The 26,321-nt window shown below is 43.2% G+C and overlaps 1 protein-coding gene across 1 annotated transcript in view; it reads left to right on the top strand.

The window, feature by feature from the left end:
- Positions 1-4,375: 4,375 nt before the first annotated feature.
- The window catches only part of LOC115015461 (RNA-binding motif, single-stranded-interacting protein 3-like), a 185,299-nt gene continuing 163,353 nt past the window's right edge, over positions 4,376-26,321 (top strand). Inside the window, 1 exon segment of the mRNA XM_029442799.1 lies at positions 4,376-5,695. Within this exon segment, the coding sequence (XP_029298659.1) occupies positions 5,621-5,695 (75 nt within the window). The 5' untranslated portion in view covers positions 4,376-5,620.

Raw genomic sequence — 26,321 nt, 5'->3', positions numbered from 1 at the left:
TTTTTCCTTCTGTGGTTTGTGCTTCTTTTTCTTTTCAATTTGAGTCAAACTGCCAAAATCTGTGGTTTTCTTGAACTTATGAAATTATCTTTCTTTTTTATACACTTTATCTCAAATCAGGCATCAATGTGTTTTAGCATGCCTTCATATTTTGCCAAATTAGATTTAGTTTTAATGAACAAAAGATCACTTTCTTTTCATAGTGGGACTACAGTTTCTTACAAACTTCATCGTCTGTACTAAGTGATATTCTGTGGAATGACAAACAACATCTGTGTATCAGTATGTTCCTAATTAGAGCCATCATCAACATTCAGTCATGTTTTCTTAGATTAATGTAAACTATAATCAGAGGAACTCTGCTGTAATCCATAACACAAGCACGGTTTTAAGATCATAGCTGGACTGTTAAGATAGTTCATCCTTCACTTTATTATGAGTGCAATACCCCAGGGGAAGCTGGTTAGTCAAGCTACATCAGTAGGTTTGCATAAAACATGTAAGATGATCTTCTGATGCTTGGGTATCTCCCATTAGAACCACTGCCAAAGGCTAAAGGCTTTTTTTCCAGGAATATCAGACCCTGATGTTCCTCAAATCCAATTCCCTCCTCTCCCCCTTGCTTTCATTCTTCCAGCCCTCCTCCTCCTGTTCTCCCACCACCTGGCGCTGGGCCAGCCTCCCCTCAAATTCCACGCATCTGGTCATTTATGGGAAACACCCATGACAGGACTGTCCAGCAAACCACAGGAAACAAAGCCTCTTGGTTTCTGCAGCTTGAAGAAGTCCAGTTGTCTCCTCCGGGGAAGGTTCGAGCGGTCGGGCAAAGTACTTGTGGACTTTCTAGGAATTCCTTTTTGTACGGCAACATTTCGTAGTTATTTCTTCACTGTTTTTGTCTTTTAGAAAACAACATATCAATTAACTTTTTTTTTTTTTTATTCTTGCGTTGAAACCGCCATCACCCCTCTTCTCTCATTCTTTCTCCCTTTTTAATAGAGATTCAAGACATTAGCAGAATAACTCGTGTTGTCAGAGCCGTCGACAAGCAAAAGTGCAGCTCTTCAGGACACTAATATCTCCACGGATGCTAATATAATTGAATTATCTCACAAAGTAATCTGGCTTTTACTGCTGTGCAAATGTGCTATGTAAGAATTTGACTAATCTGGTTCACAAAAGGCTAAATAATAAAATAGCATAACACTCTCTCTTGAACTGGTCTGACCAGAGGCACACCGTGCTGTGGATTTCTGTCAGATTCTTTCGAGGGGGATTTTAACTACTTAACACCTTCAGGGGCATGATACACTCTCAGCTGTCTTCCTATTTCTCTATTTAAAGTCCTGGGAATGAGTCACTCGTGCTCTTAATTTAGAAAGTGAATCAACAAGCATCAAAGAAAGACCTCAGAACAGAGGAGAAGCAGATGGCTGAGGCTTTGTTTTATGAAAATGTTTGTCAGAGCCGGCTGCAAAGTATTAGCAAATATTTCTTCGTGTAGGATTTAAAATATTTAAAACAACAGCGAGGCACAGTAAGAGCCTCATCTTGACAAATCAGCTTGTAAATTAGATCAGTTCTCACTCACTAGGAAGAGCACTGGATGCACTTTGAAATAATCCGCCACCTAATATGCCGTGTCTGGGTGGCAAGCATAGGTTAAAAACAAATGTGTGTGCAAAACACTTCAAACCTGCTTCTCTGATGTACTCCTTTTAAAGAAATCTGAATATTTTTGACATTGACGCTATTTCTCCGTTTCCATGAAACACTTGGCTGCGTGTCGCCTCTCCGTGACGTCGATCTCGCTGATTCCGACCAGAGTGCTTCCATCACCACCGGAGCAAAACACACTTGCGGTCCTCAAGGTCTACTTCCACAGAATGAGACACGGTGCCGACATTTATTTACACACAGCGTGCATTATTGCTCTCCAGTCACGTCGCTTTGAAATTGCCTCGATAAACTAACCTTTGTCATGGGTCGAGGCTGAAAGTTCAAGTCAGCCGGCTCTGAAGGTAGTTTCCAGTGTTGCTTGTCGGGCCACAGGTCAAGTTCTTTAGTTTCAAGAGTCAAGTCTCAATTCCCGGTTCTTAATTCTTAATGGTTAGATCAATGAATATTAATGCTTTAGCTGACCAATGTCTGTGTAATGTTACTCCCCTGTGTTTCCATTCTGTATCGACTTATTACGACTTAAGAAGAAAAATAAATCAATAAGAAAAACTCTGGGTGATGATTACACTTGTAACGCAGCACAGTGCCAACAGACTGTTTATTGTATTACTTGAATGGACTCATTTGCATTTCTTCCTCCATATGTGTCCTCTCTGTCTATTGGCAGAGGCATCATTTGTAGCAGAGAACATGCCTTTTGGTCACATGTGGACAAAATCTGGTTGAAAATCACTTCAATCTGACCTCTTACTCCGCTCTTCTCCTTTTGATTTTAGTATTCTTTAGTAAAAAACAGGAAGAGCCTTATCAATGAAATGCAGAGATGCGCTCAGTGGACACACAGTGTTATAAAGACGTATCAGACTGTCGCCCTCCCAATGTGTCTTATCTTATTTTCTTATTTTCTCTCCATATCTCTCTTTCTATTTCTCTCTCCGTTGGCCTTTTTCTGTCTTACTGTCTTTGTTCTCTACTTTCTGTCTTTCCCCAGATGCTGAGAGTTTATGTGTCTAGTTGATCCAGAGGTTGTTAATCTGGTAATCCGCAATCGATATCAGCCTCATCTCTTTCCTGCAGATAAAAGTGGCCTATCTGATAATTATATTTTCTTCCCTATATCTGTACAAGGCTGCCCTTTCCCCTCCCAGCTTTGTTTTGGTCCCTGGCATTCTTCTTCTGGTATTGATTGGCTCTGTCCACATGCACTGGGCCCATTTAGACACATAGCTCTCATAAAAATATGTGGCATTCGCACTATATTATGTGTCTAGATTGTGAAAAGTAACTCTAATAATCTACATTGCAAAAAAATCAGTTTGCAAAAGTTTTCATGATTCATTTCCCTGCAGCTGATCAATACATTCCTCACAGAATCATTGCAGTACTACAACACCAACAATATCACATGTATTGATGCAACAAAAGGAATTATCAATATACTTATAGGTGAAAAAAAGGTGTATTTTTCGACAGCTGAACTCGCTTATTTTGAGCGTTGCATTGGAAATATGTAATTAGGTTATTATTGATTGAGAAGGAGACTTGAGGCTCGTGTGTTTTTGTGTAATGCTCTCGAGCGTAACAGATGAATTACAAAACTAAATCAAAAGTCTATTTTTGATGCCAACACATGATATTATTTCTCAGTCCAGTCATTTCATGGTGTATGTTTTGGCTGTGTTTTTCCTCCAGGACTCATGTCAGATGATTCAAATGAAAACTAAGTTTAAGATTTCTCTAATAGAGTGAAAAATAAGGTTCCTGAACTTGTTGCATCCGAGTATCTGAGATACCCACACGTTCCTGTGTGTGTGTGTGTGTGTGCCTGTGTCTGTGTGTGTGTGTGTGTGCCTGTGCGTGTGCGTGTGGGACTGAGCGTTATGTTTTTGCATGCATGCTTTTGATCTTCTCAGAGGGTGTAGCTGAGGTTACTTGTCATCATGCAAACACTCACCGACGGGACATTTTTGTGATGTTTTTGGTCAGAGTCATGGTCTATCAAAAGAGGATTCCTCCATTGTGATCGTTTGATGTTTTCACAGGAAGTGGTTTTCCCTTTACATCCTCAGTCGATGCTTGGAGAGTGTCGCTCACTGCTTTTACGTGTAGTGTTTGTGAATATAGCTGAGCTTAGATTTACTGCAAGTCCTCTTTGTTTACTCTGCTGTGAACGACATATTTACTAGTTTTACACCCCAGACTGTTTTATGATCTACTTTGTGCGTTTACAGTAAACAGCACATAAAAAACATAGCTTTTGCATATCTATTCCATGTGATTGATTGCAGTAGTTGGTGATAGAAAGAGTAAATGGTCCACAGGCAACAGTTTAAGGAAATACAATATTGCCCTTCAAATATTGCTTTTAAAAGGTGGGACATTGAAATCAGTTTATCTAACTTTACTGGTTTTGAGATCCTAGTTTGTTGTATTTGAAGACAGTGTGTTCCAGGTGGTAGCTCCGTATGCAGCCAGTAGGGGGAATCGACTGCTCGCGCTGACGCCTTCCCCCCTCTCCTTTCCTTTCCACTCCTCTTCCCTGCGTTCTCCCAGGTTGTGGAAACGCTGCAGCCCGCTGGTCTGTGTCTGGATCCCTCTCTCCCACAGATCTGCTAAAGACCCTCCTACCGGCTGGGCTGGAGAAGGAGGAGGCAGTCTGCTCTGCTTGCAGCTTCGGACGAGCCCCCTTTACCGCCCTGTCAGTGTGGAGGAGAAAGAGAGAGAGGCTGAGAGACTGAGTGATAGAGAAAGCGCACGCGAGAGTAAGAGAGAGAGAGAGAGAGAGAGCGAGAGCAACTGTGTGACAGAGGGAAAGAGAACGAGGCAGGCTGCTTAGAGGAGTGAGAGAGCCAAGGACGAAATAAGGAACACATTTTACAAGTGCAGAAAGAGGGAGGATCGCAGACGAGGGACTCCTTCTCTACTGGGCACCTGGGACACAGTCACCGTGTTTTTTTCCCCCCACTCGTCTTCTATCTGGAACCCAGTGGATTTGCCTAACCAACCGGTGGATTTTTTAATACACGCTTCTGCCATATCATTTAGAAAACTGGGATCATTTCTCTGTGTTATCTGCCCTCCTGCTGGCTCGACCGCTACGGACTGTGTGTGTGCGCGCTCGGCTCGGTGTTGTGATTCTGCTCCGTGCGCAAAGTGCATCTGTCGGCAACCGGTGCTGAGGATATCTCCCCTCTGTCAAACAGGACAGCACTCAGCCACCGTCGGATCAGACCACAGAGGAGAGAGAGCGAGAGAGAGAGAAGAGAGAGAGAGAGAGAGAGATAGACTGTGTGTGTATGTAAGAGAGGGACAGAGAGACAGAGAGGGGCAGTGAGAGAGAGTCAGATTCACAGTGTGTCTGAGAGAGAGGCAGATTAAAGCCCCGGCGAAAGACTGGAGTGAAACAGCTCAAATAGAGAAGTGAACCTATAACGTCCTCTCCCGTTTTCCTTGCCATCCCTTTCCTCCTTCTCTCCTCCTCTTCTTCCTTCTCCCATTTTCCAACATTCACAGGACAGACAGAGATACTGCCACCTGCACCTCTTCACGTCTTCTCTTTCCTCTACTTCCTCTACCTCACCCTTATCGCGCGTTACTATCCGATACCAGCCACTGACGGACACGGCGCACTTGGTTCTAGCACTTGTGGAAATATTTCCATTGATCCAGCAGTGAGAGACTGAGTGAGCATCCGCCCGACACTGAGGCTCAGGACCGGTGAGGCACCGAGCTTCCCCATCAGAGGCAGACTTTCTCCCAGCTGCTGTCCGGCACGCAGACCCCGTCTTCTCCCCGGAGGACCGGCTAGCGACACTGAAAATAATCGCACAGCCCCTCCGCTGCCACTATCCCATTGCTAGCTACTTGGCAGCTTCCGTCGCCCCCCCCCCCATCCCCCCGTGTCACCATTCCCTGCCTCAGTGCTAAGGATTCCAGCTACATGGGCAAGCGATTGGAGCAGCAGCCAATGTACCCTCAGTACACCTACTACTACCCCCACTATCTCCAGACCAAGGTACGCTGCACTTCTGCTGTTCTTGCATTCCTCAAGCCTACTCATCTACTCCTACACTCCTGTCCCGCCCTCACCACCCCTCCCTCCCCCACCTCCTCTCTTCCACCGCCCTCAATTTGAGTTTGGATGTCTATGTCAGAGTGTGTGCGTGTGACTGTTTGTGTGTGCATGTGTCTCTGAGTGAAGGATCAGGGATCAAGGCTCGAGTTAGTCCAGCCTACCAGACCGTTACTGGGAGCTGTCCAGTAGCATCCATCCCTCACCTGCAAACTGATGAGATCTAGATGTGATACAGTGCAGTGGCATGAAGTGTAACATGTTTAATAACACGTATCGTAGATTCACAGGCTTTTGTTAATCAAAATAACTGAAGGCAGCTTTTTTTTTAACAAATGAGAGAATTAGGATCCAAATTTAATTTGCTAATGAAGTATTTGAGAGCTGAATGTAGGCCATTGTTTAAATGCTTCATTGCCACTTTTCTGATTGAGGCGAATAAAACATTTAATTATCAAGGTGCTTATTCACAAACCAGCACTAATGCTTTATTGTAGTGCTTTAAAACGAGGGACAAACGAGTTATGAACCCTTCTTTTTTTCTGGCGATGGTGCGTTTGGTTCTGAGGGAGAGCAGGCATGAGGAGGGTTGCCCGTGTTTGCTCTAGCTGTAGTATGCATCAGTGCCTCTGGGATGGTAGCCCAGGCCTGGGCCCCGATGGCTGCCAGGACACTAGCTGGGCACACTACCCAGACATCATCGAGGGATTAAAATGGAAGCCTTTTGGGGATTACTCCAGTTGTTTTTCTACCACATGTGTAACACTAATTTCTGTCCATTATTGTGATGCTGAAGGTGTGTATTAAACTTGACCCGTGCAGTAGTTATGTTTCAATTGATTACTAAAGTACAATTGTATGTTATGTTATTACTTTAAACAAAAATCAGAAAGACATGCTTTTTTCTTTTCTTTTTTTACCTTTCTATATTAAATATCTCCCTTTGCATACATAGAGGAATGGATACTGTAGGGCAGGATATCAAACTTCAATACACTGCCGACCCAAATGTGTCCTTAGCACGAGCATCAAAACGTGTATTGAAAGTATTGAATATTGGCATTGAATGATTCGACAGATTTGTAGGCTTCTTTGCTTATTGTGTAATCAGATATTTCCTCATCTAAATGGATTAAGACACGTTTCTAACTCGTTCTTTAACAATAAATTATTGAGCAAAAAAACATTTATTGAGCAAATAGCTGCTTTATTGGCCGTAGTGTCCAACATTCAACCACCGGCCATAGAAATGTGGCACATTTCACTGTATTCACAGCAGGGGTATAAGACCGAAAGAAAACGAGTTTACACAATGAATTTATAAAGAAAATTGATAAAGCAAAAATAGCAGAGATGTTTTCATCCCCTTCCATGTGGACATGGATTGTGAAGCAGTGCGCTTCCAGCAGGGACGACCTGCCTGCAGCCCCACCTGGCAGTCCACTAGCTCTCACCCTGATTTATAGTTTAATACATTTGTGCTGCTGCCATATGGTTTCCCTCTACCTCCCACCCCCCTCTACTACTCCTTCCATCACCCCCCCCCCCCCCTCTAATATCTCAGAGTTGCTCATCTCGGGGGCATCTCAATCAGTGCATGCCCCCCCCATTCTCCCCTCCCTCCCTTCCACTTCTCTTTTCCCCTCTTCCTCCCTCCTCTCGCTTTCAGCCAGCCTGCTCTGTTGCAACAGGGCCCCCTACCTCCTTCGCCTATGCTGCAGTTCACTCCCAAGGTCAGCGCAGATCCAATCTTGCCACTGTCAGCGATTAATATATCCTTGAGGGAGCTGCTAGGGTCCTGTGTCATGCAAACGAGACCCATAGTGGGGGCCTGGGGAAGAAGATCATATATTTACGTTTATAAATCAGAAGCGTCCATGTTCGTGGTTAGTTAGTGAGCCAGCGGCCTCGTAGGGTTATGCGATAGAGCCACAGACGGGGTCAGTTGGAGGAAGGGAGGCGGGGAGAGAGCCAGAGTGTCGGGCAATGTGGCCGAGAGGGTTGTCGAGAGCTATCTCACACTCTCATTAATGGTCATTGATGGCTCGATTACAGAGAGGGGAGAAGGGCCATGGCTGGCAGGTTCAGACCACACAGTCGACAAAATCACATGGCAGTTACTTTGGCCTCGCCTGCGCACACACATACACACAAACAAATCCCCCTTTTAGCGCACGTAAACCACCTCTCCGATTCAGTCATCGGTCTCAACTCACACTGGTCTTTCTATTCATCTTCATTGCTGCATTCTCAAGGTATGGCCTCATTCTCCCAAGAGATGTGAGTGGGGGGGCATAAATATCTTGTGTGGATCGGGAGGGAGAGTGGGGCGTAACTCATATTCAAGTGTTGCCATTCTCCTTCTCTCGCCTCCATTTTATGACACATATTAGAGATTCTATGCATAGGAAATGTATCGAACATCTGTACCTCGTTACGACTAAGGACTCTATTGTAGAGAAAGGAGCCAACATTGTCAGGATAAACTGAGGCGCATTCTGAATTTGGGGTCCTTTTATCCCCTCTGTATGTCTGTATTATATTCTAATTTAATGGAGTTCTCTGATGCTGTCCAGCATGAGCTAGTCAGCCCAGATTAGAATGTGAAAGTCAGAGAATGAGATGAAAAGATAACATTTGGCTTTCTATTGATTAGTGCAGTGGGGCGTAGCATGTGCTTCTCTTTAGCTGAATTATTGATTCCTGAAAGAGGATTTGTGTGTGTGTGTGTGTGTGTGTGTGAGACTTTATATGCGGTTATGGCTGGGGGGAGCTGGCAGGATGCTTGTTTTGATGAGAGGATCCTTCCCAGCTGATCAGTCCATGTAGACATTTGCTGAAGTTCGGCCTTTTTTTTTTTAGCCTGTGTCTTTGCGTGTGAAGTTGATGCGTAGCGCTGTTCACAGCGTGCTGCACATTCAACTTTAATGATAGGCAATAGATGTGCATCATGAATAAGAACATTACAGTAAAACGCCTCGCTCTGGCCCGGCCCATCCCCTTGCCTACGAGAACAATTACAGCACACAGATCAATTATTGTTTTTCATGATAGTGTTTTGGACTATGAAAGAATATGAATTTCAGCTAAATGTGTCCACTTAGTGCCTTATTATTGGCGTGCGTTGTATCTCATTCTCTCTCAATGACAAGCACTTTAGGTTCTCTGTTTCATTATTACACACATAACTGTCAATAGGACCTCTCAAATTAATGATAATTTGCCTTGAAAACGCACCTCTGTTGTGAAATGCAGTCTTCTTTACTGTTATAACTCCATGCACCCAACGTACCTGACACTGCTGTACCCTTGTGCTGTTACACCACAGATAGGCTAGGTCATTACATGCTTAATGTCAGCGATCTCACACACCGACACGCAGAGATGCACTGGAAAAGTATATGCACAGGCACGCACACACACGTACTGGTGCTGTGGCTGTGATCTGGGAGCCGTACATGCAGAACCCCAGAAGCCGGGAAGATTGAGGTAGATTTAGCAGAGGATAATGTCACTGGCCTAAAGTAAACACCAGTCACTAAAATCCTTTTGAGAGGAGTATCTGCTCCTGCCATAGGCCCCATTTATACTGTCTAATTCTTTAGAATTGTAGGACGAGATGGAGGGCAGGGGTGTATGCGTGAGAGAGAGAGAAAGAAAGACAGAGAGCTGAGGTGTGGATGCTATAGGGAGGGGCCAGTTAAAAGCGAGGAAACGGGTTTGGTTATATTACACGGGGTGATCCATTGTGCTACAGAAATAACAACAGAGCCATCTAAATCCTCCTTTAATGCCTCGATAGAGGAGAAAGAGAAGCACAGAGACAACAAGGGGGAGACGGATATACATAGACATGGAGAGCAAGGGAAATCAAAGGCAGATAAAAAGGTCCACTTTCCCAAAGTCTTTCATTTAATCAGTTATCAGTGACGTAACACTCAGCTATAGCTTAGTCTCCTCTGTCTCCGCTGATGTGGATCTGCTTTGAAGAGTTTATCAAGGGCTTCTAGGACTGGGGAAATACACTTCTTATATTACATTTACTTAAGCCCAGCCCTATTTTGAGCTCGGGACGATATGTTCTGATTAGTACTAAGACAGGGGTAGTATAACTCATTTCCCTCACTTGTCATTCTTGATACATGCCTCACGACCGACTGCCCGAAACAAAATACTGTCCCTGCCTCGCTGTAAATCTCAACCCATCATGTGTTCTCGCTTAGCTAGCTCAAACTGGCAGGCTTTTTAGCAAGATCTTGCTTTCTTGCTTTTCTTCTCATTTTCCCAATCCTCCGCCTCACATGGTCAAACCATGAAAGGCTTCCTTTTGATCATTAATCAACTAACACGCCTGTATTTTTTATCTGCCTGTATTTTTTATCTGCCTGTATTTTTTATCTGCCTATGCCTACAGCTTTATCCCACAGTACAGTCCCTCCATGTGTAACTGTCAGTCAATGAGGCAGACAACTCCATTTATTTGCTATATGACCTGTGTGTACATGCACAAACATGCACATACACACACTGCACCAGGGGGGTACTCTGAACCCTTCTCATCTATCAACTGACAGCTCAGCCCTATCTGCACACCCATACATTAAGGTGGTGTATGCATTATTGCTTCCCGCAGCCTCTCTTAAGCCGCCACCGAGCAGAGTGCTGAGACCTGGCCCTCTGCATGCTGCCATCCACATCTCATTACGAGCTGCTCTCTCAACACTAATATCCATTTGGTCAGAAGAGCAAAGGAGGGACGTACAAAGGAGCAGGAAAATGAAATTGCAAGCTGTTTCTTTTTTTTGTTTTCTATTGGCTGCATCAGTAAAGATGGGAAGAGGAACCTGTTCTGTATTAAGTTTGGAGTACACGGGGGATTATAAATGTAGCAGCAATGTTTTACGTGTGCTTACATTGCACGGCATGCTTTACGAGCACAGATGGCCCATGAGCATGTGCGTGCAAACGTGTGCTAAAGAAGTCCATCAATAAGTTTGTACTTTATGAAGTTACAAGACTGTGTTCTTGGTAAGTGGTGTAGTGCTTAAAGTGAAGGTCTTAAAAGCAGGTCACATTTTTCTTCTCCACAATAGGCTCATGTTGTATTGTAGTGTCCTTGAGCAAGACACAGAACAGAGGACCTGCTCACTCACTGGAGGTCGCTGTGAAAAAGAGCATCTGAGATAAGTGCCTAAAATATAAAATGATGTGCTTAGTGGTGGAGCTCTTGCCCCAGGGAATCTTGTCTCTGAACTCTCCTTCCCAGACCATCTGGAGATAACAGGCGACTGTGCTGCAAGAGAGAGGGACTCCTACCTGTTTGCTGAAATGGGGCGTATGGGGAGGCAGGTGGTGGAATGAGCAGGGTGGGTTCCCTTCAACCGGAAAACCTGGGTTAAGACACTGAATCCCCAGCAGCTTTCGAAGGTACCGCTGCGAAGAGAGGCGCGCACACACTGGCACAAATAAAACCTTAATGGGATCATTTGTGCATCAAATAAATTGCGGATGTGAACTTTTAACCACAGGTGGTCTTTAGTATCTGTGCATATTAGGCACAGCTTGAATTTACAAACATGCTTAAGTGCATTAGAATTATTTATCCCAGGATGCGGCGCTCTTCCTTGTGAGGAACTGATATGAGACACATGTTTTACATTTTTTGGAGTATTTCTACAAAGAGAAAGAGGCATGCAGAGTCGACATAGAGAGAGAGAGAGATTTAGAGCCAGATGAAACGAAACACATGATGTGCCCTTCAAACCAACCAACGTGGCAGGACTCTACAAATACACCTGTTTTTTCCCTCTTTCTTGTTTTCACTTGCATTTCTTTCTGTAACATAGTATCTGCCTGGAGCTGTCTCCTCTGGTCCACTGTTTCCCTCTTCTGTCGCGCTGGCAAAGGCCTAGCCTGGCGTTTTCACGCTCTATTTTCCGTCTCCCCTTTTTGCCTCTGAGGACGGTGGGTTACAGTCTCACAATTTTGTCTTTTTTCATCTTTGACTATTTATGTATCCCCCTCAGTTTTTCTCAGGCCACTCTTCCTTGCTCCTATTTTTTTTTGCCAAGCCTCCCTTCATCTTTAAATTCTCTTTCATGTTGTCCCTCTTTGTAATTACACTTTTCCCATCCTCCATCGCCTCTTCCTCTATTTCCGGGAGCCCCTGCTGTCTGCTGGGCATGGTGTCCTGCCATCTGTGCAGGATGACATGAGTGGCTGGAGAGACACCTCCTGTGTAGACCCCTTTAATACAGACAGCCCATATTAACATGCAGAGGAACATATGGGATATAGTAACCGTCAAACACACCTAAAACCTTTTTACTATTCCAAGTGAATCTAATTGTTCTGTGAGTGTGGTTAGTATAATTTTCATATTGTTAAGTCCGAATCTTAACATGCATTTGGCAATATTATAGTCAATATTTTCCAACTGAAGGGAACACATTTGAGTGAATATATTTAGTCAGGGATTATCAACTTTGTTGAAAAAGTGATAAAGGGATTACAAACTTTGTGAAACTTCTCTTGGCTCCTTATGCTGCTCAATAGAGACGGGATAATGTCTGAAAAGGGAGAATAATACTGAATCCGTTCATTGTGTGGTTCAATATTTTTATTCTATCCTGAGAATAGCACTCTGCACAGGTAATCACTACCTGTATTATACGAACAATACAATACATTTCTGAAAGTTAAGTCTGTTTGTTTCCATTTATTTGTAATTTCTTGATTGCAATATTGTTTTTTGCTGTTTCACAGCCTGTTTGACTTAACCGTTAGCCCCTGTATATCCCCAAATCAAGAGGGATGCAGAATTAAGTACCCCGACAGGGATGAATAAACTCTATCACCCTTGTTTACATGAACCGCATAACTGAAGTTCAGAGGGAGGAAGATAGCAATTGTTGTTGGCCCCATTAGAGGGGAAGATAGTGGAGACCGTGAAGGGCAGAAGAGAAGTTGGGTCAAGACAAGAGACTGAGCTGTTGGTGAAGGATGTCAGGCTGCAAGTCACGTGGCAGAGCAGGGTGAGGGAGGGGGAAGTAACTGCACCTCGTGAGAGACAGACAGGCAAAGAACGGCTTTTGTTGTTCTTGTGTAACCGAAGCTTTCGGTGTCTACTGCCCTACCTTTTGGCGTGCCGGTTCACGTGAAGAATGCTCAGGTTGCCGGTGTAGCGACAGCGGCAACCGATGGGTTGGAGGAGGTGAAGGAGACAGCAGCTCGGCTTGGTAGCGTTCACTGACTCAGCCTCAGCCGGGGTAATTGCTCCTGCATTTTTAACGAATGGCTGCTGCGTACACTTTGAGGAGCAGCGCACTAGAGGATCTCCGCATGCCTCCCACTGCAGCAGAATTGACTTTTCACCTTCCTGCCGGGGGTCATCAGAGGGAGGCTGAGGCCTGCTTTATCTGTTCATACCTAATCAGAGACGAATGTCTCTTCATCGTCATGAGTGGTAGTTAGGAATTTAATGAAGCCCTCGTATTTGTGAAGTGCTGGAAAGACAATGTTCTCATGCTGATTCTCTCCACAGACAGTTGTAACAGTGTTTCATCATATTATCGGGTTGTAGTCCTAGTCTGTGCTCTGCCCCATACCCAGACACATTATGGAGAACTGAGAGCACCTAATAGCAATGAGCTCATAATCCAGACAGTCTACTGTGTAGGCGATAGTGTGTGTTCTAGTAAAACCTGATTTTCTTGTCCTCTAAAAGGGAATATCATGTGCTTCTATGCAGTTCATTACATTGAATAATTTGAAGTTTGATCTTTTTTTGGCACCAGAGAATCAAGAGTCAGAATAGAAGGCTGGGAAAGCCACCTGCGGAGAGAAGAGAAAGAGATGGTCATGGTCTGACAAAGAAAATCCTTTTGCCAGTGTAGATCTCACTTTGAATGAATTTGCATTTTATTTCCATTGTGGCTGCACAAAAGCGATGACCTGGTGTCTTTCACCTAGATATCCAGACGTGGAAACCGGAGGAGACACCGGCCACAGACATGCAAATGGTAGTGTAGCCTTACCACTGTGATTGGTGTAGGAGGCCCTGGTCGCCCCTTCTCCTAAACACATATGCTGGCTGCCTGCTATATTTACTTTACACCGCTGCATTAGTAGTGGCAGGCTCAATGAAAATACCATGTCACGCGTAGCTTGAAAAATGGCTCCCGGAAGAAGCCAATCCTGCCATGAATGAGGATAAGCAAATAGGCATGAGGGCTTGAATAGCTGCCAGTCCTGTCAGATTCCCCCTCTCACCCAGCCACAATGAGCTCTTATACAAATAAGGATCCGTGCAGCAATTTAGCGCAGCAGATGAACCTTGCGAAGTCTTGTCGAGCAAGTGGGGGATTACCACGAGCAAACAGGCCTTTCTCCCGGCTTTATTCGAGTTAAATGACTCGGGCCACCTTCTTAGATGTTGCCTGAATGGTTTATCTGGCAGACCCTTCCATTGCCTCAGCCACTTCTGAGGCCACAAATGTGCGCGCATTAGTCAGAGTATGGAAAATACACAGATTGGGACAGGTAGGCGGAATGAATTAGATTGCAAGGACACTGATGCAGAGGGAGCGGGCTGAGTCACACACCAGATAGAACGAAGAGGAGAGGAGAAAGCCCTCAGCGTCAGAGAGTCCAATTGGAGGAGAGATCTCCTCACCAGTAATTAGTAGCACATAAACAGCCTTCAGCAACAGTATTAAACAGTGTCATTATAATATATGATTAAGTATTGAAAAGGGAGAGAACCAGCCTTATGGACACCCTCTGTGCACACACACACACAGAGGGAGAGGATTCAGTTTGTTGCAGATGAATGCCTGAAAATGACAAACCTATTGGAGGGTTTGATGCAGAACACCAGTTTCCTCCAGTACAGACATCCCTCTGTGCTGGAGGAAATGCTATCTCCTCTCTCTCCCCTTTCCCCCCCCTAAATTATTAAGGTTACCCACATTTGAAAGAGGAAGAGTAGGACAGAGAATGTGTATGAGAAAGGAAATTGCACGCAGGACTCGATGCTTTCGAATGCATTTAAGTAAGAAAAATCTCACTTTGTGTCTGGATTAAAATATGCACAATATTACCCATACACGTTTTGAATAAATGCAAATGTTAGCATTTGAGTACTTTTACATTTGATAAATACTGATGTATTTTTTATCCGCCTGTATTCTTTTGTCCTTGGGCTCTTGCGAAAATGTTAGAAAACAGTGGCTTTGAAAAACAGTTAGTTACTAATTCCCTGTCTGCCTTCTTTCTCTCATTAGCTGTCTTGAGTACCCTGTGGAAGACTTCTATCCATTATTTATCTCTAGCCCCAAAAAACAACAGCTGCATGCTTGTGTAACCGCCATATGTTAAGCTTCTCCCAACATATTGGGAGGAATCATGCTGTATAGGGAGCTTTATATCAACCCATAGAGATCTGTATCAGGCCCCATGCAGACATGCTGCACTTGAATTATTTCCTAAATGTTTATTACTTCAGGCTATTAATTGAAAATATAGTAGAATCTTTCCTTAACAGTGATAACTACACTGGGCTATTAACCACAGAGGCACCTTGCAGAATGTGTCTGGATGCTCCAGCACCACTGGAACCTTCAGAGGGAGTGGAGGGAAGAGGGTCACATTAGGAATGAGCCGATAAAGCAATAAACCCTTGTAGGAGCTGCAGTCGGCGCCGTTCAGAGCAGATTCTGTGTCCTCAGCACTTTGGGCCTGCAATTAATCACTAAGCTGACATCACCCCGCCTTCCTGGGAATGTTGGATAAACACTTCGGCAATGGTGAGCCAACGCTTCCCGCCACAGACCCGGTGTAATCGTTAAGACGACTGTTGACGCTTACGCTCTCTCAAGTGTTTAGGAACTTTGTGCCCCGGTTATGTACACTTCCTGTTGAGCGCAGGATGATCTTCTGTTCTGTTTAGTTATAGATAGCAGTTTAACAGCCGGCCGGCTCCTGCTCCGTCATTCCCCTCTCAAAGGTTATGGAGGACGCTCATGGCGGATGTGTGGCAGCAGTAACTAGCATGTTGCATCTGTTTAACCCATGTGTGTCTGTTTGTGTACGTTTGACATTGTACATTTCTCTGCTGGTGTGAGTGCATGGCAGTTGCCACAGTGATTTGTGAAATGGGAAGCGGTCTCTGAGCCTGTCGAGGATTTATTAAGAGCATCGGTGGGAGTTTGTGATGTATTGTTACCATAGCGATTGTTGCTAACAGTGTTTGCTTACCTAGCCCATTGTTCGACATCGGGTCAGACGAGGTTACTGTAGAGTAACCGCTGTCACCCTAAGGTGGGGTTCCGGTAGAAGCTTTTTTTGGAATAGATTGTATTGATACATCAACTTCAGATTTAGTAAAATTGTATTGAACGCCAACTCTTCCATAACATTTTATAATGTTCCAGCCAAGTATTACAAAGAATGTTTTATCATTTAAATGATCTTTCATCATTTTAAACCAATAGATGTCTTTAGAATTAAACGAGTAAGAGTGTCTTCTTCTTTACATATTCATAAGGCATAAAAACTCCCCACGCACACTCGGGGCATACGAAAGAAGTTTCACACACTTTTAAAAGCCCAACATACACAATGACCCACATTACCATGTGCATACATAACAGCCTGAGAGGAAACATGAGAGAGCAGGACGTTTATCGTTGAGGAAGGTGGCGGGGGGGAGGGTAGGAGGGGCGAGGGGGGAGTCTGTATGTGAGGAAGGGTGGGAGCCCTGGTGAGTTCACTGAGTTCACTGAAGGGGACTGACACACAGCTCACCCTCCTGCAGTCTCTCTCTCTCTCTCTCTAAATAATTTATCTCATATAATTTATCTCTCTTCCTCTCGATCTCATTCACTCTCACACACACAGACATGCAATTATCCCCCCCCCCCCCCCCCCCCTTTCCACACAAACTCACACATAAACACATGCCTCCAGGGGTTCGGTCCTGGGGCCGGTGCGGAGTGAGCAAGCTGGAATCTGCACAGAGGGAAACCTGATAGGCATTCCCTGTGCCAAACACATGAGGTCACCCTGACTGATCCTGCCTGCCAGCCAGCCTTTCTCCATCCCTCCACTGCCATCAGATTAAAACCTTGTATCTCTGAGAAATCAACTGCAGGACTTAATACATTTTCTTATTGAGGCTCATGCTCTCGGGCACTACAAGTACTATTTTATATGCCCTTAAGGATCATAAAGCTTTTATAAATGACCAAGCAGCTTTTAAATACAACTCTGCTTTATTACAACTCGGGTCTTATTGCCATAGTGTTGGCCATCAGTCATTGTATCCACCAAGTCAATGTTGAGATGTGGGAACATGGCAACATCCCTAAAAAGACGTCAGACGTGGCAAGAAATGAGCCGTCTGAAAAATCATACAGGTTTCAAACAAGCTTATTTGGAAGAGAAGGCCAAATGTTACGATTATTACTCAAACTGTCAATTGTCAACATCCATTAAAGTTGACTTTGATCTATGCTTGCTATTGTATCCTGTGCAATACGAGTGTTATTACCAACATTTTGGTGTGTGATCATATGTGAGCAATCACTTTTTGTTTTTTTCCAATTTCAGCTATTACTTGAAATACAATATTCTCATAATGGATAGAAATGATGGCCAAAACTATAAAAAAGCACCAACGAATGAACTGGAATTCTTTCATTTGCAGCACAAATCAAAATTTGCATCATAATGTTATGAGGTTGTCATGCAACAACCTGTGCTCTTTCACTCTTTTCACCATTGCCAGGGAAGGATATTGGAGAAGGTTATCCAGGAAAATAACAAAACATAGTATTAATAAATCCCAAACAAATCAAAAGAGAACCTCAAACTTATTTTGAACTTTATCAATATGAGCTACTTCTCCCTGAGAGTCTGCAAATGGTGCAAAGTATCTGCTTTAAAGTGAACCTGTTCTCCGGTGTGAACAACAATACACTCTGCAATCTCTCAAAGTTGATGTCTATGAAAGGTTGGAATCTTAAAATGGAAAATGTGTATCAGGCGTAAGCTCTAGAGACTTGTCTTTTATCTTAAGCAGCCCTTTGAAATCCCCACCCAAACCCAAACAATACTGTCAACTCAAAGCACTGGTCTCAAAAGGACCCTAAACATGACGTTCTTCAGATCCCGGCTCCTGTTCTCTTGTCACACAATCATGCAACATGGACACCCGCATTCAATCGGGCCAACACACACACACACGCACACACGCACTAGCACACATTCTTTCCTCAACACGCAAACATACACACACACACATACACAAGCCTCCCACCACCACAGGACACAACAGTCACCCCTCGCTCCCACGCATCTCATGTTCTTTCCATCTTACGTTAAAATGGACATGCATAATTGCTCTGGCGTGGTTTGTTGTTTTTGTTGGCGGTTATCAACAGCCCCATGAAGTCTCCGACAGAGGGGATCATTGTTGCAGGCACCACAAATCTATATCGCAGCGCTCACAAATATGCTGTTTCTGTGAGGTCCCATTGTCAAGATGGAGTGTTCTGGCTTGTAGACGGGGGGGGGGATGTAATTTGAGTATATATATATATATATATATAAATATAAATATATATATATAAATATATATATATATATATATATATATATATATATATATATATATATATATATATATATATATATATATATATATATATATATATATATAAATATATATATATATATATATATATATAAATATATATATATAAATATATATATATAAATATATAATTACAGCATGTCATATGTTTTTGAGATATTCTTACAAATGACTAAGGTTAAGGCTTAGGTAAATGCTAAGATGACATTTATTGTACAGAGTGCAGTTGTGCAAACATAACTCTTATTGCATGTCTTTATAGTGTAACCACAGGCCCAGTGGTAACATGGGGTGAAATGAAACATATAAGTCTGGACTTGCGAGACAGCTATACCTGTATTACGACCAGAACACGAGCACTGTCATTCTAAGACCTAAACTAAAACACTGTAATGACATTGCAGCTGCCAATATTCCTCTGGTGAGACATTAACAGTACCACCAGTGTTTAACAGTGCACTTTTCCGTTTCCCACTTGTCACAAAGCCGAGCGAGTCAATACCAGATTCGCTTGCATGTGTCGGCCTTTATTTTCCTGCTTGTAAGCATGACATTTCTGTAGGCATGTAATGCTGTTTCAGATGTTTTGAGCACTCAACTACCCTGAATAACCTTCCTTCAGGAACTGACTTCCACAAGTCATTTGAGGTTAGGTGAAGTTTTAAATAAAGCTGTGGCTTGTGGCAGCTAGCTGACTCTATATGCTTTGTATATGCTAGGCGGGCACAGCCTGAGCCAAACAAGCTCTTTCGGCGATCATGTTTCCAAACAGTTTTCAGTCTGGAGGCTTCACGTCAGGTCCAGTGCCCACATGTAGATGCTTAAGCTGGGTAAATATGAAGCTGAAACCACAGAATGTTAGCGGGAATACAGCAGCTGTTAGTATATGTTAAGACTTTTACTTATATTCACTTTTTTACCAAAAGCCTGTTTTAACAGTATCGATTCATTCTAACCGCACATATGTTGTTCTATGCAGATAATCATCAATTACATACCTCACAGCTTTGGTTTCATCATTGACAGGCATGTAATACGACTACATACAGTACATGTATTATGTTTCTCCTTAATTCAAACTGTGGGTATTTGGAAAAACACACTTTAAAGATTACTTTGCAACCCTATATTTGAACTCAATCGTACTTTTTTTCCAGACACAAATATATTCAGTACGATTGTGTGTAGTTCCTTTTTTCTTTTTTGCTTCTCTCTCCCTCTGTGTCTTTCTCCCTCTCTCTGTTTAGTAGCACAGGTTTGTTGTTGTGGGTTAGAGAGGGTGAGTTAATGGAGAACGTCAAACCAGCTTGTAGCGCTGCCTTGGCTTTGACCCGTGCAGATTGTGGAGTGACCCCGCTGGTGCTGCCCTGAGCCTCTAGTTGGAATCCAATCTCCTCGCTGGGATATGGTGCATGTTTTAGCAGTCGGCTTTGAAAACTTTGCCCCCCTGCCTCCTCCAAAATGTCTATCATTCCTCCAATAAAACCTAGTTTGTTTTCACCTTGACGATCCAAGTGAGAAGGAACTTTTGCAGTTTGTTTAATCACATTAGAGCCTTTGTGCTCACTGACAGGAAATAGAGACAGGAAATTACAAACATTTGTTCTGTCTTTAGAAAAGGCATGTAAAATATATCCAAAGAATTGCTGGTAATATCAAATGCCATCACACGCACTGGCATGTTGTATGTTATTATATTGTCTTTGGGGGTTAATGAGGAGATTGAAGTAACATAAAGCCGCAGCTAATCAATTGGAATATTTGCTACACTGAAACATCAATAGGACTACATTATATTTAAAAGATCATTTCAGCTTTAGCACCCTTGAAGAGGGATGGTTTTATCACCTAAAAATGTCTGCCCTCATCTTGTGGTTTCAGATTACACTTACTCTTCTTCCAATTACAAGCCTGAGAGAGAGAAATCGATGGCTACAGACAAGCGACATCGTTAAGGCATTTTGAGGCAAACTGAAATCACACAGAGTGTGATAGCCTGGTTGTTTAATGAGTCATCCAAGGGAGTGCTTCTCCACACCTATTTGTTTCCTCTCCATTTGGGCTTTTTGCCGTCCTCGTTGGTGGTAATTGTTTGGAACTCCGACTATGACACAGCAACCCTACCTCACGCTGAGATGCATTAGTGCCGTTTTAAGCGTGGCGCAGGGTGGGACTGCACCACTGTAATTCGATAAAAGTGAATGTAGGGAGGCAAAGGAAGGAGGTGGATGAAGGGCAGCAGGCTCACAATGCTACTTCAGAGTGGATTGTTGACAGTCTTTCAAGGTCAGAAGCATTAGCTGAAGGTCTTTTTCTTACTTTCTCTGTCTTTGTCACGATCACATGTACACGTATTACACATAGTACTTTAGTACCCGACGCCAGGCTTATGCCATACACGACTCGATCATGCACTTGACCTTCTCAAAGCAAATAAAGTGTCACTTGTACAGTAGTAACTGACATAATGATTGTTGAAAGAGGGAAATGTTTGACTGGAAAGTGATGCAGAGCTGAGGGAGCTTTTGCACCGATACGATGAAATTAAAAGCAAGTAGGAGAAATTGCGTTTGGATGACTGGGAAGAGAGACGTACAAGATTACAATCAGACATCAGCAACCTGCTGAGAGTCTTCAGTCTAATTCTGCTGAGAGCAAATAGTTAACTCTGCTGCTTATTCCACGATGGCTGGCAACTTGAGAATTCAAAAATAATTAGAGTTAAATAGAGAAGCGATTTTTGAAAAGAAATCGTAATGATGTTTTGATGAGCCAAAAAACAAGTGCAAGACAAAGGTACATATACGATGTATGTTTATTCATTCCTGGGGAATTGTCAAACATGTGTGCAGACATCAAAATTGTATTACATTACATCATAGATATAGGCTTTTTTCATGGTCATTTTAAATCATGATATTAATATATATCATCATGCCGTGTATTACTCAGCCATTCAATTGAGCAGCTGGTTGTGGATAACATAATCAGATAGAAAGTCTGTTTTTTTGGCTGATCCATTATATTAAATCTCTGGAAAATGACAGTACTTTATTTCATTAATGCAAAAAAAAGCCTGTAAATGCAACATTGCCAAACAGACGTCTTGCTAATTGATTTTGCAATTTTCCCCACAATGCAACCAGAGCATTAAAAAGAGGAAACTGTCAGTTTCATTGTGTATGATGTCACATTGCATGATGCACACAGTACACAAGAAATGTCCCCTTAAGGTTCCCTTTATGTCAACTATCTGACTTTAGTGAGCTTGTGATGGCCCTAAAGTTTCAGTTGTATGCTGGACACTTGACACTACATATTTGTATACACATTTACATAATACATACAATGCAAAATGTATTCCCTAAAGCCTCACCCAGGGATTGCTGACTGCCGAACAGACGTCAATGTATAATGCAGTGGCATCATTGTCACCACTTTTAAGGTGTCCTTTTTACCCCGGCACCCAGCGACACTTCATCCTGCTCTAAGAAGCAGCAGAAGGAGAGCGGGTCTGGTTTGAAGGGTGAATGCATCCTGCCGCACTTCACTCTCAAAGCGTGTAAAAGGTAGCCTGATTCGACTGCTTGCACAGTTTGCTCCCGCACGCCTGAGCTGGTGTGCTTCAAGGTGCTTCTTGGATTTCAGGAGGAGCCTTTTAACTTGAAACCAAAGAGAGGCAAGTCAATTCCATCTCTGTGTGCCTGGGAGAAAAACAACGCTAGCTGCTTTTGTTTTTGGTCCCAGCAGTGCTGAGAGTATTAAGCCTGCCCACCAATTAGGGCATGCCGATTCTTACAGCCCATGAATTATTAAGAGCATCCCATCGACTTGGAGCAGTGACTGAGGGCAAGAGAGAGGGCCAAGCCACCTGAGCACCACAGCTGCATTTGTTAAAGCTCTCTGTGTACTGCACCAATGCTGTTACAATTTAAGTACAAATAACCTCCACAACTCTGAGCGGCAGCGTAGCGTTTTTGAGGTGAATTTGATTATTTTCCATCTACAAATTGGATAAATGCAGCATTTATTCAACCACACGCATGTATTAGGAAAACAGAGAAAGAACCAGACAGACAGATAGGATAATGTACGGTATTAGATTGCAACTTGCAACACCGGCTACCCTCAAGGTCAACCAATTCATTCCTGCTCTAGAATTTATTGCCTGGTAGTAGCTAAGGCAATGAGGTGCTGTGAACCTTGAGCTCATGTCTAAATAGAAGGTCTTCCCAGCCATATGTGGAGGGGGGGGGGGGGGGATCCTGCTTGTTAACTCTCAATTCAGGGCTCCCGCGCCTGAAACGTGACCCCATGATAGCACAGGCCAAGGCCTGCAAATATGAATGCTTTTTTTTGGGGGGAAACACCATATTAATGTTCCCGGGTACCATTCTTTCATCAAACGTCTTTGAGACGGTGCCCGTGGGCCGTAGCTCGTGAGGAATGACGAGAACACTGCGAAATTAGGTGCCCGTCAAATGTGACTCCTGGCGATTGTCAGTACGAAAGACGTATTAGACGGAGATGGGGAACTGCTTTGTGTGGGAGCCCCTGCCTTACTGGATAACAGAGCTATCATTATGCATGAATAATTGGATGCATTCCTTTTTTATTTTTTTCCATCTCTCTTTTCACCAGTGGGCTGTTTAATGTAGCAGAGTTGTCAAATAAGGCTGTCGCAGAGAGAAAGAGTGAGCCAAGACCGATTACTTTATGTGAATGACTTTTTTCTCTCTTGCAGAATTGAAATAATTTAGAGCAGTTAAGAGAGGAGTGGGACTGTGCAGAGAAGGATATATGTGGATATTGTGGCACGGTGGGGCTTTTAAGTGTGTTGTGATTTAGTTATTTATTGTTTTGCTGCAGGGAACGAAGCGAGAAGAGAATGCTGGTCTCTCAGATGTCTTTAAATAGAGATCCTGACTGCCTACTTGCCCGCTTGTTTGTACTGAAATGGCTGGTTCAATCTCCTCTTGGTAATATACATTAGCCATCGTCCTGTTTGTCACCGGAATAGCTTAAGTGCCCTTTAGCTGGCATTAGATTTAGTGTTTCCTTCTCTGTCGCTCCCTTGTTTCTGAAAAACCACGGGCCAAAATAGTTTAATGCTCGTACAAGAGCACCGCTTTGTTCGTTTATCAGTGCACCTCCCTGTCCCACAGACCCGATGACACGTAATACGGAGCTCAGGCTAAAATCCAGAAAGTGCACAGAAATGATGTCCTTCAATTTGTCCTTTTTTTCCTGTTGTCTCTTCTCTTTCCTTGAACATTGAATTTCTCCCTTTGGGTTAAAAAAGACCCAGAAATTTCCACAGCCTTGGAGAATGTGCAACAAGCTGTGTGCATGTGACATATGTTGTTGGACTCTGCCTTCTCATGGCAGCAGGATGACAAGAAGGCAACAGTCAAAATATCATAGAAACAGATTCACAGTGTTGATTCCTCAAAATCATGTCGTCAAGTGATAATTGAAGAGCTATGTATCCCTCCAGGTCAAATATAGTTTAGAGAAATTATTTAATATATAGATAAAACTTTTGTCCTGATTCTATATATATATATATATATATATATATATATATATATATATATATATATATGAAGAGCCACACTAATAAAAATGCATATAGTAGGAAGGTCTATATGAAGGCCTGTATGCTGTACTAATGCAGTAGAGATGTGGACAACAGGGCCGTAGTATCTCAAAGACAAACTAAACTGTGGTTCCCAAAAAAGGAAAGGAAGTTAAATAAGACAGTCTTGTCTGCCAAGGAGTAAAGTTGTTGTCAGTAATCAAAGCTTGGCTGAATGTATTCTCTAAATTTAGTTGTGGAAAGCAAAAATAGACTCACGTAGAACTGCTGGAGTCTAAAGATTTGGACCCCTCAGTGTCAGAGACAGCTGCTGCGAAGTTTTCCTGAGCTACTTACTGTCACTTTGACTGGATTTGTGTTATTCTGTGCCGCTCCCCAAACCACAATCATATTTTTTCTTCAGGATAGCTGTTATGTTTTCTCTAAAACAAATCACAATTCTGGAGAGATTTGACCAGAACTGGGCCCAGACTTGAACCGAAGGGGCCTGATGGGGCTGAGTTGTTCACTTTCCTAAATCATGACCCCCGTTTTCTTTAGTCCTTGCTCCACCTGCCGTCCAGCTGTAGCCTTCACCACAAACTTAACATTAAAGTGCTTATTAACAGCCTATTGTTTCGTCTGCTTTCCTCAGTGTTTGCGTTAAACGCCTCATCCTGTGCCATCAGTTAACAAACGTGTAACTGTGTATCGTTTAGTTTACCGTAGTTCTACTTTGGTGAAACAGATTAACCGATCGATGAGCCTCCAGATGAGTCTTATAAAAATGCTGCAGTTGATTGTAGAAAGATACGTTGGGCCTCTTGTGTGATGTGAAGCAGCCTATAACTCATTAATTATGCATTTCCAGCACATTCTTTCTTAAGCAAAAACGAAGGAATGCCACCCTGGCCTGACTGCGTTCTGTGTGTGGCAAGCCTCACCTCCTTGTCATCCGTTGAGTCTCTGAAATTATTATTTTTTTAAAAGAAGAAGAAAAAACAGCATGAGGATCATTGTGATGGTAATGTTCCATCCATGGTTCTTGGCAGACCCCTTCATATTCAGCTCCACAATGACTCTGCTGTCTTGGGTATTTAAGAGGTGGTCTGCTGCTGCTGCTGGTGGACGACTGAGTCGGGGAGCTTCCTGTTCATGTGGTAATCTGCGCGGCAGTACAATGGAGCGAGCGCTGTTCTCTCAGAGCCCGGCCCCGCACATTCAGCCAGAGAATGGAGGGCCACACACGACAACAATAACAGTCCACTGCTATCATCTGATGAAAAGTCTCCATTGGAGGGTAAATAAATAGTTTAGAAACTCTTTAGCAAGTACAATAAGCCAGACCACCGCTGATTTTCATCTCTGATGTCTCCTCAAAATTTGCCCTGCCTTATGAAAATATAATGTCGGGCTAGAAAAACATATTGCTCCAAAGAATGTAGAAACTCAATTGTATTTTACTTTGAAGGAGAGCTATAAGGGCTGTTTTTGGCAGTGAATAAAAAAGAAAATGAGCTGGGATCATTTTCGTCATGCAAGATTTCAATTTGAATTGAAATAAAAGCCAATTGTCAGATTGATCAGCTGAGAGAGTATAAGTATAAGCTCTATGTTCCAGTTGCTATACGTGTGTGCATTAGACTCAATGGTAAAAAATACACATAGAAAGCCTCTTGCCGTTTGCAAAAGCAAAACAAAATACATTGTTTTGAGTGAGAGCATCTCAGTACGGGATCCTTATGAAAGCGCTTGAGCAATTGTCAGAGGGAAGAACCATAATCCCCGGCTTTGATTCATGAAGTGGCTTGCAACCGGGATTGCCTATTTGAGACAATTGTACATCTTTTCTTGAAATGTATGGTCATTCAGCCTGCACTGTGGGGCTAAATTAGACCTCTGAGAAGCTTTATGACTGCTGAACAACACTTGTTTCTGACCGGCTTCAATGGCAACGTACGAGTATGGAAAAATTTTTCGAATGAACTGTAAACCTTGACATGCAGGAGAGAATGAATAACTTGAGTTGCCTTTGAAGATATAAACGGACTGATCGTATCACTGTTTGAGTTTGTTCTAACAGGTTTGAACCCAGATGGCCTGTGTTTATCTTTACTGGCTGTGATCCCTTACCGTGTCCAAGTGTTGCATGCATTAAACTCTTCCAGCGGCCCGACGAGAGCACAGCAGGCCAGAGTCACTGAGGCAAGCAGTCAGGCAAGGGGGAAACATTACACCATTACACTCACCTGTTCCACAGCCATGGTGACTTATCTCATGAATAAATCACACTGCCAACTTTCAGACATCTCAGACACTGCACTTCTTCTCCTTTT

Source organism: Cottoperca gobio, chromosome 11 (assembly GCF_900634415.1).
Source record: "Cottoperca gobio chromosome 11, fCotGob3.1, whole genome shotgun sequence".
Lineage (NCBI taxonomy): Eukaryota > Metazoa > Chordata > Actinopteri > Perciformes > Bovichtidae > Cottoperca > Cottoperca gobio.
This window is presented reverse-complemented; position numbering and strand designations above follow the sequence as displayed.